Here is a 17,791-nt window from a genome sequence, read left to right as displayed (position 1 = left end):
TGCTGTTATACCCATTTCCAGGAAAAGCAAACTGAGCAAAAGTCTCAGAGAGATTGAATAACTGTTATTCAATAACTCACATAGCTAGGACTTCACAGAGCCAAGGCACAAGCATTTTTATTTCATGTTAAATAAATGCTTCCAAAGCACTTGACAATTTTTTAAGATAACTTCAACAGCTCCCAGGCAAACATATTTACACTATTTATTTGCTTAGCAAATCTCCTTTCGTAGACAGCACATGGGTAAATGTCAACCCTATCATTTCAGGATCATCACAAATTCTAAAATTAATAGGGTTCAATTTAAGGTTTCAGTGACTTAGAGAAACAATCCAGGTTCCGACGTGTCACACACCCAAGAGTCACCAAGTCAGCACATTGGAAAACAAACTCAAGATCAGCACAACACACAGTAGAAGAGACAGGCTAATAACCTTTTTGGTACCACTTGGAGAGATCAAACTCCGTAATTTTTCTTCCGGAGTACACGCACACACACACACACACACACACGCACACACACACCTGGCAACCAAAATGCTGAGTGTGAATGTTTCAAATTTCTAGATGTCCACTAACTAGAAAAACATTGTTGATTGTTGCTGTCTTGTTTTACATACAGTCATTATTTCCTATCAAATAAGATTGACCAGCAAAAGCTCAAATACATAGAATATCCCCCATTAAAAGTCGCTGGCCTCCCCTGGTCGACAGTTTGGAAGTCTGCTAATGACTGCAGGACATCTGTGGAGGGGGAAAGGCAGAGAAAACTGCAACAACTTCACTTCTATGGCTCAAATCCAATCAGACTCTCAATGCTCCTCTTGCAAAAAATGACTTCCACAATGCCTTGCAAACGCTTCCCCAATAGCAAAGCGTACAACTGTGTTTGGTTTGGGGGAAGAAGACACACACCTTAACTCTGTGCCAAGTTCAAGCTGTTCAAGTCCCCCACCCCCTCCCTGGATTGCTGGTATTAATTTCCAGCCCTTTAGCAGGTAGCTGTGCAAAGTCAGTGACAAACTACAGAAAAATGACCTGCTGGTAGATTTATTCATTTATTTCATTTTGTGCCCATATTATTTTTTTTCCTGAAACAAAGTTCTCTCCTGTTTCCCTTTCTGACTCTCCACAACAGATAAGAAACAGGAAAAGAGAGCACAGTCCAAGATGCTCCCACCTTCAGGCCCTCCTAGCCTGTTCAAATTGGTTAACGTTCTTAGCTGATTTCAGACATTCCCTAAAACATATGCACTGATGGCACATGGCATAAGGAGTGGAAAAGTTTTTAACTGTTGAACACACAGTCTTCTCAGAGTGAATTAATCTGCTTTAATGGATTTTTGAATATCCCTTCAATAATATTAATATTAATTAATTAATATTAATATTATTAATAATATTATTTGTGCTATTCTGAGACCACCATATGGGCCAAAATATTTCAAGCATCCAAGCTACACCTAGAAAGACACAAAACCTCTTTTTCCTTCCCGTGCCATCTTTACCCCTCCTGATTCTTCTTACCAAATGATTTTATTTTCCTTATATGGGACAAAAGATTCTTATTTCCTCAGATAATGCTGACAGATGACATACTGACCCCTGGCTTTTGAAACCCCAAATTGTAGGCTTTCTTTAGATAAGTTCAAGTGCGTGGCTTGAAAGAAGAAAGAGGAACTTTCTTCTCAAGGGTAAGGAGAATCTTTTTCCTAACCACCCAGAGAACTCTTCCAAGGCCGTGGGTTGCCACTTCTGCCTCAAAGACACAAAAAGGGGCAGGAGAAAAAGCCTGCTCTGCCACATAGGGTGGCTCACAAGTTCATTTAAGGAACTGAAATTCTTTACTCTCCTGTCAGTGAAACAACCCCACGAAAAAGAATGTGAAGCACACTCGTTTGTCAGCTGTTTTGCAAAGCTGACCTTGACGGTGGCACTGGGACTTGAACTTGCAGGCGAGGAGATGAGAAGTCAAATATTAACACCTCACATAATCTGTTCCTTTCCCTTCTTATGAAACATCGAGAATCAGACGAGCCTATCAAGATGGAACTAGAGAAAAATAATGAAGGATCCAAGGGAGGTCAATGGAATCCCTCAGAGTACAAGCTTTTAGCAGCCAGGAACAGCCCTGCCAGTGCAAAATGACCAAGCATTTTCACAGTCCTTCCTAAGAGGTGGATACAGAGGTCACCGTTAGAGGGAGAATACACACCTCTGCACAGCCTGGCAACATGCAGTGGGAATGAAATGGAGACTCGGTACCACCGGAATCAAACTGTAGCTTAACAAGAGCTTGAGTCAAACCTGATGTTTTGTTCTTCTGAATCAGTGGTTCTGATACTCACCAGGCAACTATTAAATAATACAGTTGACTGGGCTCCACCTTGCAAGATTCAAATATAACGTAGATATGGTAGGGCCTCCAAGTTTTTCAGTGGAAAAGCTCCCCAGATAGAGAATCAAGTAAGCATCACCACATAGACGCCCTCTTCACTACCAAACCACAGGCTTTTCTCCCGTTCCAAAATCTTTTTCTTGTTTATAAAATAGAGGTTATTCCTGTGGAGTTGCCTACATAAAAATATACCCATACAGTTAAAGAAGTAACCATTTATTGGGGGCAGGGCAGGAAGATGGAAACAGTTATGGAAGAAACCATATTAAAACTGTATCACTGGATTTCACTCCAGTGGATAAACGCCAATTAGGGGTCAAAGTAAGTCTCCAGGGAGTAACTTTAAGACTTAATGGCTGGGCTTCCCTGGTGGCACAGTGGTTAAGAATCCGCCTGCCAATGCAAGGGACACGGGTTCGAGCCCTGGTCCAGGAAGATCCCACATGCCGCGAAGCAACTAAGCCCGTGCAACACAACTACTAAGCCTGTGCTCTAGAGCCCGCGAGCCACAACTACTGAGCCTGCATGCCACAACTACTGGAGCCCACACGACTAGAGCCCATGCTCCTCAACAAGAGAAGCCACCGCAACGAGAAGCCCACGCACCACAGCAAAGAGTAGCCCCCGCTCGCCGCAACTAGAGAAAGCCCGCGTGCAGCAAAGACCCAACACAGCCAAAAATAAATAAATAAATAAATTTATTTAAAAAAGACTTGATGGCTGAAGCCATCACTCACACCAACACACACACGTACGCTTTCAAATTATCCTGCTACTTCTCTCTCCCTAAAAAATATGCTCTTGCAAAGAATGATCATATGGGCAGTTCATTAGGAAATGGAAACATTTTTGCCACCCTTTATGAGGGCTACAAATCCCACTTACCTGGCACTTTTCCTGAATTTAGATGCAATCATTTAGCAAAAAATTAAAAAGAACTAAACCCAAAAACATGAAAAGAAATAAAGTGAAATAAAGGGACATAAAACATTGTGCCCTAGGATTGACCCATGAAAATACAAATCAGTCATAATTCTAATCTTTCAGAAAGTAATGTTAAAATCCAATTCATTACCCTGTACTAAACAGATTACACTGGCCTCTGGCTGCATGTAGCTATTGAGTGCTTAGAACGTGGCTTGGGCCACAGGTTGAAATGATCATATTTGGGTGTATTAGATTAAATAAAATATATTACTAAAATTAACCTCACGTGTTTCTTTTTACTTTTTAAATGTGGTTATAAAACATTTAAAATTACATATGTGGCTCCCCTATTTCTGTTAGACAACGGCTGCATCAGGCTAGCGTCCTGCTTCTGGCTATTTAGCTCTTCTAAGCCTTGCCTGCCCCCTAGTGTCAGAACTCTGGCGATGCAGACAAAATATTTTTCAAAACCATCTGTATTGCTTGGAAAGAAATAAAAGTTTCTTCTATTAGGAAGATTAGGGCTAAAATAGTCACTCCAATCAAAATCATCAGCAGCGTTCCTATAAAAATTCAGCCTTTATAGGGGACAGAAATATGAGCCCAAACTTAGGTGCAGTTACTCTTCCTACAATTTAACCAAAGTTATAAACAACACAAGGCACCAAAGCACACAAGCCCAACATTCATATTCTGCATATATCATTTATAACAGAGAAAACAGAAAACCTAAATTTTCATAAATTTAAACATTACAGAATCTCTATAAAACGGGATTCACTCAAAAGGAGAAGGCAGTTCTCAATAAAGATGACTAACATTTATTAAACACTTACTGTGCAAACACAATTCTTAGCACTTTCCCGGTATTAACTGACTCCTCATTGCAACTCTTTAAGGATGACTTTTATTGTTTATTATTCCCACTTTACAGAAGAAGAGACTGAGCCCCAAAGAGGTTTTGTAACCAGCCCAAGTATGAAAGGAGAATGTAAGCTAACCTGGATGCCTGCTGCTTTGTGTGCAGTGAGAATAAATCCTTCTTCTCTGACCCAGGGATCTCATGTCTTCTGCAAGCATCCAGGAAACTGACATGCTATCCTGTTAGCTTGCAAGAAATCTCAGACCCGTCACAATTTTTGACACCAGCCCCCAGTTAGTGAGGTGCCCCCTCTACAGAAGATCTGGCTGAAGGCCAGCAGGTAAAAGGTGCTCTCAGCATCCCTGGGTCACTTTGTTTTCAGTTTTTGAAGCCTTGTGTGTTAGAAATTTCTTTTTTCTTAAGGTTGGGCTGAAACCCCAGTCTTCATAAAGAAATTCTCTTCATTATAGTCAGCTTTTAGGACAACGAAAAACAAGCCTTTTTCTCTTGTACACGATAAAGCTTCAAACCTTAAGCCACTGATCACATCTCCCTACACATACAAAGCCGTCAATCATTCCTTGAAAATTTCCAGACTCCTTTTCATTTTGGATGTCTCTAAATATGAAAATAGCTACCATTTATTGAGTGTTTACTATGTACTAATCCCTTCACCTACTTTCTTAGCTAATCATTCCAATAACCCCATAAGGTAGGCATGTACATCATTCCATTTTTATAGATAATGAAGCAAATTCAGAGAGGTTAAGTGACCTGGATAAGGTCACACAGCTGGGATGTGGCATAACCAGGGTTATGTTTGACTCCAGACCCCCTATGCTTTGCTGCCTCAATCTCAGTTGTGCTCCAGTTTCTTGGGCCCTTAACACTTTGGACAGACTATATTAAATAAGAGATTTTACACCAAAACAGAGTATATTAAATAGCAGCTAGGCACCATGGCATATGCTGGAATGAAAACACCCCAAACCAGTCATACTTAAAGATCTCTGGAGAAATGGAACTATTAAAATGAACTTGTAAACCAGCAGCACCCCAGTTCCCAACTCTCTCATCTATAACGGAAAAGTAGCTATGCTTCTGTTTTCAAAGGGGAAAATTTTAATTTTTGAAGTGTCCAAATATTCCCAGGGACAAATCTCCAGGATGTAGGGTGTTTTGTGTCCCAAACTCATCATGTAACCAGCCAATTAATTTCAAATGACTCTCAAGTTTCTGAACCTATCAGCATGTTTCCACTGTATTACATTTGCTGCCTTCTTGTGGGGAAATGTTACATACAGGGGTGAGGAGGGGCGAGACAGGGAACAAAAGGACAAATTGCTAATTGAAGAAATAATAGAGTTAACTCTGGCTTCCATTTAAAAGAAACTAACCTACCAAATGGCCCTCACACCTTTCCTACAGATAGGGGCTACAGAAGCCCATGTCTCCTACTCAATTATTATGGCAGGTAGAATTTTAAAAGCAACAAAGTGGCCTTTTGTGTTTTCTAATTCCTTAAGAATACTACCTCTGGACTATTGTGAAAGATTATCAATGCCATTTGCCTTAAAGAAAGATTCCTACCACCAATCCTGTGAAAATTAGGTGTGTTTTTGTTTTTCACACTTGAACTAAAATGAAACTTCGGTCCACACCTAACAATACCCCATCCCATCTGCCCAGATTAGGGGTGGCATCCCACATTCTTCCCCTCCCTCTCTGTCATAGAGGTATGGGTGGAGATAGGATTGTAAAATATCTCCTTGTTCATACACAACCATCAACAAGACACTCTCCTAATCTGAACCAATAAAAGCATCCAAAACACTTCCAACTAGGGTTTCCTAGGGACACAGTTCCTTAACTGGCCAGCATGAACCACAAAGCTCTTGGGACGGTGTCAGGGGTCCTTCTGGACACTGCACAGAGGCTTCTTCAGTTAACTCTCTGCAACTTGCTCCCGCTCTCAGGCTGTTTCAGATACACCCAAAAATCTGACCAGAGTTTCTCAGGTCTGACCCTTGACTTTGTCACCAGCTGAGCTCAATTCTGGGAAGAAACTCCACGTGGCCACTGCAAGGTCATCAGAGAAATGTACAACACCTCCCTCCCACCGCCATTTCCCTCTCTGTCCATCTCTCTCCCTCTCTCTCTCTCTCTCTCTCTCTCTCTCTCTCTCTCTCTCTCTCTCTCCCCCTCCCCCTCTCCCTCTCCCTCTCCCTCTCCCTCTCCCTCTCCCTCTCCCTCTCCCTCTCCCTCTCCCACACACACACACTCACACACACACACACATATACACACACATTCACTCACACAGCCTGCTGGAATACACAGCCTTGCTAGAACGGGAGTAGTGGGCAAAGCAAAAGCAGGAAGAAACATCAACAACTGATGGTCAAAGTACTCAGGTGTGCTCAATTTTCAAAGAGCTTCCACAAATCGACAAGTAAACAATCAATAGAGCCAAGACAAAAACGGATAAAGAATAAGATAGTGCAAAGAAGAACAAATACAAATAGTCCCCCAGCACGCTGAGTCCTTAGTCAAAAAGAGTTGCAAGACAAGACAATCCGACAGCAGTTTTCATTACCACATTTGCAAAACAGTAAGACCTGATAGCACCCAGAGTTGATGAGGGTCTGGGGAAACGGGAGTTATCATACTATTACTGCTGGTGTAAGTATAACTAAGTCCAGAAGTTTTGGAGGGCACTTTGCACTATTAAACCCTTAATGCGTTGTGTCAAAGGCTGCAGGATACTCACCAAAAATCATTGTCTCCTCTTGGACGTGGGCCCACAGCTAGGGTATGTTTCCCAGCAGCCCTGGCAGTAAGGTGTGGCCATGGGCCTCAGCTGCAGCCAATGGCAGGACAATTCAAGGGATGCAGTCAGCATCTAACCCGGTTCGTCAACACCTCCCAGGTGTATCCCCCATGCCCATTTCCCTTCCAGCTGGCTGGAATGAAGACCACTCTAGAACAACCTTTAAGGCCATGGGCTGAAAACAGTAGAACTCCAATCCACTGTGGTTCCAAAAAGACCACAGTAGAGGAGAACATCCAGCTGACATATTACCCACCCAGCACTCATGAGCAAGAAATACAATTTCTTTTATTTAAGCCATTATGTATATTTACTTGGTCTATGTGTCACAGAAATTAGCCTACTCCCATACATTTACATGCATTTTAATTCAGCAATTTCAATATTAGGAATTCATCTGAAGTCAGGACATATATATTTGTACAAATATGGTAACAAGCTATATGTCCACCAAAATTGGGAGTGATCAAATAACTTACGGCACATCCATACAATAGATGACTATGCAGTGTTACAGAGAGTGATATAGGTCTGCACGCACTCACATGAAAAGACCTCTAAACTTTATTGTTAAATGTGGAAAAAAATCAAGGTACAAAACAGGGTGCACAAAGAGACATCTGTGCATACACACATACTGGTATATACATGCCTTTTTCTAGAAGGATAGGTGTGTGGATACATAAAATCTAAAATAGTATAGAAAATATATAAAATACAGATGACTATATAAAACAATACCCAGAAGGCTATATGAAATTAACAATGTGACTGGGCCAGGGGACACCCAGATATCTGCTTAAACATTATTTCTGTATGTGTCTGTGAAGGTGTTTCTGGAAGAGGTTAGCATTTGAGCAGGGGGCTGAGTGAAGCCAATGGCCCTCCCCATTGTGGGTGAGCCTCATCCAATCCCTTGAGGACCTGAATAGAACAGAAAAGCAGAAGAAGGTTGAATTTGTTCTTTGCCTGATTGTTGAGCTGGGACATTGACCATCTCCTGTCCTCTGTGCTCCTGGACCTCAGGCCTTCAGACTCAGGCTGGAATCTACACCATTGCCTCTCTGGCTCTCAGGCCTTTGAACCACATCATTGGTTTTCCTGGGTCTCCAGCTTGCAGACTGCAGGTCATGAGACTTCTCAACCTCCATAGCTGTGTGAGCCAATACCTTATATCAATAATAAATTGGTTGTGTTGGTTCTGTTTCTCTGGAGAACCCTAATAGTCAACAAAAAGTTAAAAGCCTATCTTTTCACACCTGCCTATTATTTTCTGGAATTTTTACCACCAGGAGAAAACTACGTAATTGATCACAGGGTGACAGATGGGCAAAATCAGCCTATTAATAAATATTCATTTAGCACCCATTACATTCCAGGCATCAAGGACACAGCTTAAGAAACCCGCGAGGGAATAAGACTTCACAGTAGGATTCAGGAGCCCTCATCTGCGGTTATGCAAAGGGTACAGGCAGGCCTCAGGGATTTTGCCAATTTGATTCCAGACCCGCGCAATAAAGTGAATATCGCAATAAAGCAAGATGTGAATTTTTTGGTTTTCTAGTGCATATAAAAGTTATGTTTATACCATACTGTAGTCAATTAAGTATGCAATAGGATTATGTCTGAAAAAACAATACACATACCTTAATTTTAAAATACTTCATAGCTGTAAATGCTACCCATCATCTGAAACTTCAACGAGCCATAATATTTTTGCAAGGGTCACATCAAAGATCACGGATCACAGATCACCACAACGAATAGAGTAAAAATGGAAAAGTTTGAAATATTGCAAAGATCACCAAAATGTGACACAGAGACATGAAGTGAGCAAACGCTGTTGGAAAAATGGCACCAAAAGACGCTGGATTTGTAAAAAATGCAAAGTCTGCAAAGTGTAAGAAAGAAGCTAAGTGCAATAAAATGAGGCATGCCTGTACTTCAATAAAACGAGGCATGTCTGTACTTCTGTACTTCTGTGAAGATGGTTCTTCATGCAGCCTGCAGCCCCAGTGAGAGAACAGAGCTCCTTGTGGGCAGGAACCAGTCCTGATTGCTTTGATGGTTGTTAAGGTAAGGGGTGAGAAGGACTTAAATTCCAAAAACGAAAGCAGGAAGAATCCCCCAAAAGTCAAAGAGAAACCAAAAATGGGCTGAGAATCCAAATAAAATCATCTAGAAATTCTAGGACGAAAATTTCATTTCTTGAGCAAAACTTGCCAAGGCTTCTCACCCTCCCTGTTGCAGGAGAGTCTTTGCTTATATGGAAGACACTGCATCTCTTGTGTACACAATTCTAATCTTAATTTAGATTTATCCCTACTGTTCCACGTTTTCCAAATGTAAAGGGTTATGGTATGAAATGAGGATTGCCACAAAGATTTAAAAGTGAAGGTTCGGGCTTCCCTGGTGGCGCAGTGGTTGAGAATCTGCCTGCCAATGCAGGGGACACGGGTTCGAGCCCTGGTCTGGGAGGATCCCACATGCCGCGGAGCAACTAGGCCCGTGAGCCACAACTACTGAGCCTGCGCGTCTGGAGCCTGTGCTCCGCAACAAGAGAGGCCGCAATAGTGAGAGTCCCGCGCACCGCGATGAAGAGTGGCCCCCACTTGCCACAACTAGAGAAAGCCCTCACACAGAAACGAAGACCCAACACAGCCATAAAAAAAATAAAAAAAAATAAAAAATAAAAGTGAAGGTTCACATAAAGACTACCAATGTCAGGGGGTGGGGGGCTGGTGGGATAAATTGGGAGATTGGGATTGACATATATACACTAATATGTATAAAACAGATAACTAATAAAAAAAATAGGTAACTAACAATAACCTGCTGTATAGCACAGGGAACTCTACCCAATACTCTGTAATGGCCTGTATGGGAAAAGAATCTAAAAAAAGAATGGATATATGTATATGTATAACAGATTCACTTTGCTGTACACCTGAAACTAACACAACATTGTAAATCAACTATATTCCAATAAAAAATTTTTAAAAGGAAGAAAAAAAAAAAAAAAAGACTACCAGTGTATATACCTTGGGTGTGGAGGGGTGATAAAAATAAGTAATCTAACCTGGAAGAAAAAAAATCAAAGTATAATGCCTTTTAATAAATGAATATTGAAAAGAAAGAAAAATTGAAGGTTCAGTCATGTCCCCTGCTTCCTCCAAGTTTAATCATTTTTCATCATAATCTCTCTGAAATCTGGAAATGTGCTGGTGATAACCCCCCACCCCGAAATGCTTTGCTTCTTTACTAGCCTGACTCTCTACCTGCACCCAAGAAAAGAGATGTGTATCAAACAGATAAGACTGATGACTTCAAATGCTCTATCCTTGAGGGCAATCTCATCAAAATATACACAGCACAATAACCAAGCAGCCCTGGGCACTTTCACAGCAGCCAAACGGTATTGATTTTATGCTGATTCATTAAAATTTCAATCATTAACTTTCTTGTCTTCTTGAAACTGTTGCTTAAGGACAACTGAGTCATGAGAGAGTTTAAAAACTTAAGCCTAGGACTTCCCTGGTGGTGCAGTGGTTAAGAATCTGCCTGCCAATGCAGGCGACACAGGTTCGAGCCCTGGTCCAGGAAGATCCCACATGCCGCAGAGCGACTAAGCCTGTGCGCCACAACTACTGAGCCTGAGCTCTAGAGCCCGCGAGCCACAACTACTGAGCCCACGGGCCACAACTACTGAAGCCCGTGTGCCTAGAGGCTGTGCTCCGCAACAAGAGAAGCCATCGCAATGAGAAGCCCGTGCACCACAATGAAGAGTAGCTCCCTGCTCACTGCAACTAGAGAAAGCCCACGCACAGCAACGAAGACCCAACGCAGCCAAAAATAAATAAATTAAATTAAAAATTAAAAAAATAATAAAATAAAATGTGGGCTTTGGTGTTTGAAAGGGTTTTATTAATTGATCTCAGTGGCTCATAACGAGCTTAAAGAGCTTACCTGCGTGTCCCCGGAGGTGCTGGCTGGAGGCAGACATCAGCTTACAGCACACCATTAACACATAGGCCAGAAAGAGCCAGTGAGACAGCAAGACCGACCTAGCACAGACTCTCATCCTGAAAGAAAGCAGGACGCAGTTAGTGAGGGCTGAGTGACACAAGGCTTTTCAGCAAACACCATCCTGAGAAGGTGGGGAAAGCAGTGGAAGATGCTCGACGATGGACTTCTTCCCCCACAAGGAAACTGAAGGCCAATCAAACCTTATTTGCACTGTGCATTCACTCAATTTTCAATAAATACCTTTTTTTTTAAAACATCTTTATTGGAGTATAATTGCTTTACATTGTTGTGTTAGTTTCTGCTGTACAACAAAGTGAATTAGCCATATGCATACGTATATCCCCATATCCCCTCCCTCTTGCATCTCCCTCCCACCCTCCCTATCCCACCCCTCTAGGTGGTCACAAAGCACTGAGCTGATCTCCCTGTGTAAAAGTTTTCCAAGTTAGCTACATGCCTCGGTGAGAAGTCTATTTATGAATCCCTAGAGTGTAGCCTGAGTGGCCCTGATAGAACATGGGGGTAATATACTATTTTATAGCATGAAATTTAAAAAGCGACATACTTAGAGCTGGATTCAAATAGAAGATATGTGGTTTCCTCATCTGAAAGGAACCACAGAAATTTTCACACCAGGCTCGAGAGATTTCCCCTGGTTTCTCTGACTGTTTATTAATGCCCTCTGCCCAGAAGACTGGCTGAATAGTTTATTAATCCAATCTCAAAGTTTGATGGGAATATGAGCAAGTAAGGTGAATATAGAAACAACTTCATATAAATATCAACAGATAAATGGATAAAGAAGATGTGAGATAGATATGATGAAATATTATTCAGCAATGAGAAAAAAGGAAATCTTGCCATATACAAAATTTTAGATGGACCTTGAGGGCATTATTGCTAAGTGAAATAAGTCAGATAAAGACAAATACTGTATGATCTCACTTACACGTGGAATCTAAAAAAGACAAACTCAGAGAAACAGGTTAAGTAGCATGGTGGTTACCAAGGGTTGAGGGTGAGGGAAATGGGTAGATATTAGTCAAAGGTCAAATATTTCGGTTACATGATTAACAAGTTTGGGGATCTAATGTATAGCATGGTGATTATAGTTAATAATACTATATCATATACTTGAATGTTGCTAAGAAAAATGTTCTCACCACCAAAAAAAAAAAAAAAAAAAAACAAAGGTAACTATGTGATAGTAGGAAGGTGGTAGCTGATACTATGCTGAGAATCATTTTGCAATTGACAAACATATTAAATCAACACATTGTACACCTTACACATACACAGTGTTATGTGTCAATTGCATCTCAATAAACCTGGGAAAATAAACTTCACCTCATATGAATGGACAATACCCAAACAGTTGCTCAAAGACAATTCAGTTCACAGATAGGGTTGTGTGGTCTATTCTAAAACAACCCCTCCCCCAAAAAAAGAGTAAGTAAGAAGAAAATAGCCAGTATGCATTCCACCCCCCTCCCTAACTTTCTGCCCTTTTTGATATTATAGGGAAATTAGATAGCACTTGATTAACCTTTATGTTTGCTTTTTTTTTTTTAATTAACTTTTTCAAGCAAGAGTCAGAGTTCTTGGCGTTTGAAACTCCAGTGATACTAGGTTCTGCCTGGCACATGTCTCATGGTATTTAGGATAAAAGATCCACCAAAGAGGATCAAAGGAACCCCCTTTTCACATACACAAGATGTATAAACACTCATGGGCAGACGATAAAGACATGGCCCATGGGGATGGATCCCTGTTTGGGTAACACTAGAGGCAAAGCTTCTGAGGAAATCCTGGAAGGAAGGGTCTAGCCACCCCATGGCTGTCAGCTGCACAGTGCCTCAAGCAGAACCGTGATTCCATGCTCAAGGGAAGGCACAGACTTGGGGACCTGGTGCCCACATCACACTCTGGGAAGTAGGCTGTGGTCTTTCACAAGTTAGACAAATCGACCTTGTTGAAAGGTCTCATATTGCTCCCTGATTTGAGATTCAATCTGCCTTTGAAGCAACCACAGTAAGACAAGATTCTAAGATTATCTTTGGAGAGCACGGTGTTAAAAGGGACTCAAAGCTTGACATCTTTTTGCCCCCTGCCTTGGAAACCCTGAAAATTTTAAACTGACATGGAAACATAGGGTCTCTTTGCTTTGAAGGGCCTGCACATGCCTTAATTTTACAAAGCACGTCTTCTATCTCCCCCACCTCGGCACACACACATGGTAAGTAGAAACCCTAGGATCAGTCTGAAAGGTGACAAAGAATATACACGTAAGCCTATGTGAGCTTGAGGTGCTATTATTTAATTACATTTTCACTTCAGGAAATTGATTATTAATTTATTACTAACAGGGAAAGCATGGAGGTTCAGAACTCCATATTTGCTGAATTTTTGAATGAGGTGCTCTATCTCACCGAAAATGTTTTAAAATTTCAGTTGTTAACCCCAATATCAGTTATTGATCTAATTGTTACAAAGGCTTATCCCTCTTACTCAAGGATGAAAAATTCAAATATCTCCAAATAAATGTGTAGGCTGGCTGGGTCAAAAGCACTGGTGAACAGTAGGGAGTGTAGAGACCTGTCTAGGAGCAGCTGCTCCAAGTGATGCCAGGAACGACTTTTAAAGAAAAGCCGTTTTCTGATACACAGTCTACACACTTGATATGTCAGCAAGTAATTCCATTTTCTTTGTCTTAAAAACACAGTGCAGAGCTTCCCTGGCGGACCAGTGGTTGAGAATCTGCCTGCCAATGCAGGGGACACGGGTTCGAGCCCTGGTCCAGGAAGATCCAACATGTCGTGGAGCAACTAAGCCCGTGAGCCACAACTACTGAGCCTACGCTGTAGAGTCCGCGAGCCACAACTACTGAGCCCGCGAGCCACAACTACTGAAGCCTGCGTGCCTGGAGTCCACGCTCTACAACAAAACAAACCACCACAATGAGAAGCCCACGCACCGCAACGAAGAGTAGCCCCTGCTCGCCACAACTAGAGAAAGCCCACACGCAGCAATGAAGACCCAACACAGCCAAAAATAAAAATAAATAAATAAATAGATTTTTAAATAAATTAAAAAAAAAAAAAAAACCACAGTGCAGACTGAACAAAACACATTTGCAAGCTGGATCAGGTACCCCGGTTTCCAGTTTGTAGCAATTAGTAGCCCAAAAAGCAAAATTTCAAGGAGTCAGATGAACGGAGTACTAGTTTTCTATTGCTGTATAACAAATCTGCCAAGTTTAACAGTTTAAAACAACGGGTCTCCTCCTCGCTTCTTAACTTTTCTATCCTCCACTTTTTCCTGCTTGGTGGGTTGGCTCCCCTCCCTCTAACCACAGTGCCCCACCCAATTTCGAGTCTCTAAATTCAGACTAGGTCTTTCAGGTGAGCTATAATCCCTCCCACCTAAAGTATAAGTGAAATTCAGTTTCCATGTGTTTATCAGTCACTGCATCACCTAAACTTGTCTGAATGGAGTTTACCAAATCTGGAGAGTATGTCTGAGATGATCTGAGTCTCAAAGGTTGGTTACCCTGGGAAGCCAACTGTGAGATGGAAATTGATCAGCAGGGGGTTATTTAAAGGATGCTCTAGGGAGAATCACCTGTGGAAGGGGAGGGGCGAGAAGAAGGCAGGACAGAAGGAGGAAACGGCCTCAGATAACCCTATGGAGAGTTCCAAAGCTGAGATGCCCCTTCTCCACGGTACCAGGTTGGAATGAGGGGCCAGGCCTTTATACTTGGACATATGGGAAAATCTTAAATCTTCAGCAAGGAGGCTCTTTGTTTTGTTTGTTTGTTTGTTTTTGGCCACACCACGTGGCATGTGGGATCTTAGTTCCCTGACCAGGGATCGAACCTGCGCCCCCTGCATTGGAAGTGTGGAGTCTTAACCACTGGATCGTTGGGCGAGTCCCCCAGCAAGAAGGAGACTCTGAATTGAGGACAATTCAAAGAAGCTGTAGGCCAGCTTCCGCAACACTTCCAACAGTTGAGGGAATGAATCCTTCATTCCCGAAGGGGGTTCTGGGCAGTGCATCACACTCTACTGCTGTCCATCTTCAGACGGAAGATCCCAGGGCATATGCATAATTTACCTGGTGGGGCTGTGAGAATCGGCCTCAAGAGAAGACTCATGCTCTGAGGTAGAAAAGCCTGTGCCATGCTCATTAAAATGTCATGGGAAGAGGTTTCAAATATAAACTCTATGCCAGCCTGGGCCTGTTTTGCCCTCAGAACCATTCTTTTCCCTTCCCCTGGGTGACACCTATACATTGCATTTCCCAGCCACCTGAATCGCCTGGCTCCTGGCTCAGTTTAACCAATAGGAGACCCTGGCTGGAGCCTGGAGGGTGGAAGGGAAAGGGCAGGGTATTTCTCCCCCCCGCACTTCTCTGTCTTGGTAGGTTCTATGGAGTGGCCATTTCTCCTCCACAGTGTCAATTTCCAAGAGAAGGGCCCACTGTGGATCCAGCTCCCACTGAAGGTCCCTTCCCCTAAGCACTGGTCAGCAGTACTGCCTTCCTATGTCCCACCAGCCTCAGGATGGCAGAAGCTTCCTGCTGTTGCTGATCTCTGGGCTGCCTCTGTATCTTCTGCTTGACGTCTCTGACTCTCCCATCACATGTGTAACCAGTTCCCTGAATTCACTTCCTTCTGTTCCACATTATCAGGATGGTTTCTGTTTTCCTGGTTGGATCCCAACAGCAAACCCCAAATCAAAAGTCTCAAGGGCCACTGTTCCAAATCTCGGGTGATCATTCCTGATCTAACTTCTTCTTCATGGACAATTCTACGTACCGGTGCGGGGTGAATAGTTACAAGTTCCCTGTGCCTAAAACAAGTATTTACTTAACAATAGCTATGAGTCCCCAGAGAAATGCCTATGGATAAGGGGGCAGCTATTGAGCAGTGATTCTTTATTTCATTCAATAATCTAGGACCCCCTCCCCCAGTAAAAGGATTTCTCACCTACTACATCTACTGTGATACCTCAATTTCTTCTACATTGAACAATTTTGCCCAAATGTAAAGCAAAATTGGTTTACCTTAAAAATATCACCATTTACCCTGCTGAATAGCTGAAACACTGCTTTACAAACTGAAATAATTTCAAAGATGAGAGCTAAAATTTTTTAAACTCCCCAAATTCCCAAAAATTCAACGTAAAGAGAAAGCTTTTATAAAGGATCATCAACTCTAAGATACTCAGTTTGGCTAAATTCTTTATGCTTCGTAAAGATATCATCTCTAGGTATGTGTTAAAATCATTTTACCTTGGAGACTTCATAAGATTTGGTTCCAGTCAAACACAATTATTCCAGGATGTATTTCAGAGTGACTGCAAATTCCCATTGGTAGCTAGGACCAATTCTGCAGTTCCAAAAAATTATCTTAGCTTGGAAGACCTATTTGAAAAAACAAAAAAGACAGGAAGCCATTAGCATGTTAATGTTGAAATGATGCAGATTTCCAGTAGCACAATTGTGGGTTTTTTACAATGCCTCCTGCATTTTCAGGCAAGCGGTAGACAGCCAAACACATCCACGCTTGTAAAGTGTCCTAATAGACGGAGGGGAGGCGAGGAAGATACAGAATTCCACACTTATTAACTAGCCACATATTAGTTAACATAATATAGTTTTAAAGTAGAAGTTCCCTCCAGAGCAAAGGCATCCCCAAGTTGACAGAGCGTCTAAATCATTCATGATGCAAAATTTCACTCTCATTTCATTAACCATGGGATGAAAATGAAATTGGAGGTAATCCAATCCCAAGAGTTCTACAACTTGCCCAAGTTCACAGAGCAGTGGAAAAGCCAGCATGAAGATCTGAGTTCCTATGTTTGTGTGATATAAACCTAATGATGCTAAACAATTTGCAAGACACACTACCATGCATAAAATAACCAACAAGGACCTACTGTATAGCACAGGGAACTATGCTCAATATTCTGTAATAACCTGTAGGGGAAAAGAATCTAAAAAAGAATATATATATACAAAAATATATATATACATATATAGATATGTATATATGTATAACTGAATCACTTTGCTATACACCTGAAACTCACATAATATTGTAAATCAACTATACTTCAATTAAAAATTTTTAAAAAAAAAACAATTTTCAAGGATGCTTTTTGAAAAATGTTGATGGGAGGCAGAAAGCAAAAATCTTTCCAACATAAAACACCATACCAAAATACAGAAAAACTTGTTAATACCATAGTTGATACTCAACACCGTCCTTTAATGCACAGACCTAAAAGGACTTTTCTACTCAGTGAAAACATTTTTCAGGAAAGACTCAGATGACTCCAAACCAAAAGACATCTCAAGAAAAAGAAAAAACAAACAAACAAAAAAAACCCACGAGGGCTTCCCTGGTGGCGCAGCGGTTGAGCACCTGCCTGCCAATGCAGGGGACACGGGTTCGAGCCCTGGTCTGGGAAGATCCCACATGCCGCGGAGCAACTGGGCCCGTGAGCCACAACTACTGAGCCTGTGCGTCTGGAGCCTGTGCTCCGCAACAAGAGAGGCCGCGATAGTGAGAGGCCCGTGCACCGCGATGAAGAGTGGCCCCTGCTTGCCACAACTAGAGAAAGCCCTCGCACAGAAATGAAGACCCAACACAGCCATAAATAAATTAATTAATTAAAAAAAAAAGAGAGAAACCTTTCATTAAAAAAAAAAAAAACCCACGAAACTACCCATTTTTTAATGTT

The 17,791-nt window shown here is 41.8% G+C and overlaps 1 protein-coding gene across 1 annotated transcript in view; it reads right to left on the bottom strand.

Moving 5' to 3' along the window:
* The window catches only part of TAFA4 (TAFA chemokine like family member 4), a 120,084-nt gene extending 103,733 nt beyond the window's left edge, over positions 1-16,351 (bottom strand). Inside the window, exons 1-2 of the mRNA XM_068559147.1 lie at positions 16,338-16,351; positions 10,986-11,101 (exon numbers count right to left, since the gene is read on the bottom strand). Coding sequence (XP_068415248.1) covers positions 10,986-11,101; positions 16,338-16,351 — 130 coding nt within the window. The remainder of the gene's footprint in view (positions 1-10,985; positions 11,102-16,337) is intronic.
* Between the last annotated feature and the right edge of the window lie 1,440 nt (positions 16,352-17,791).

The sequence above is a fragment of the Eschrichtius robustus genome, chromosome 12, assembly GCF_028021215.1.
Source record: "Eschrichtius robustus isolate mEscRob2 chromosome 12, mEscRob2.pri, whole genome shotgun sequence".
NCBI classification, from domain to species: domain Eukaryota; kingdom Metazoa; phylum Chordata; class Mammalia; order Artiodactyla; family Eschrichtiidae; genus Eschrichtius; species Eschrichtius robustus.
Note: the sequence above shows the minus strand (reverse complement) of the source record. Positions and strands in the feature narration are given on the sequence as shown.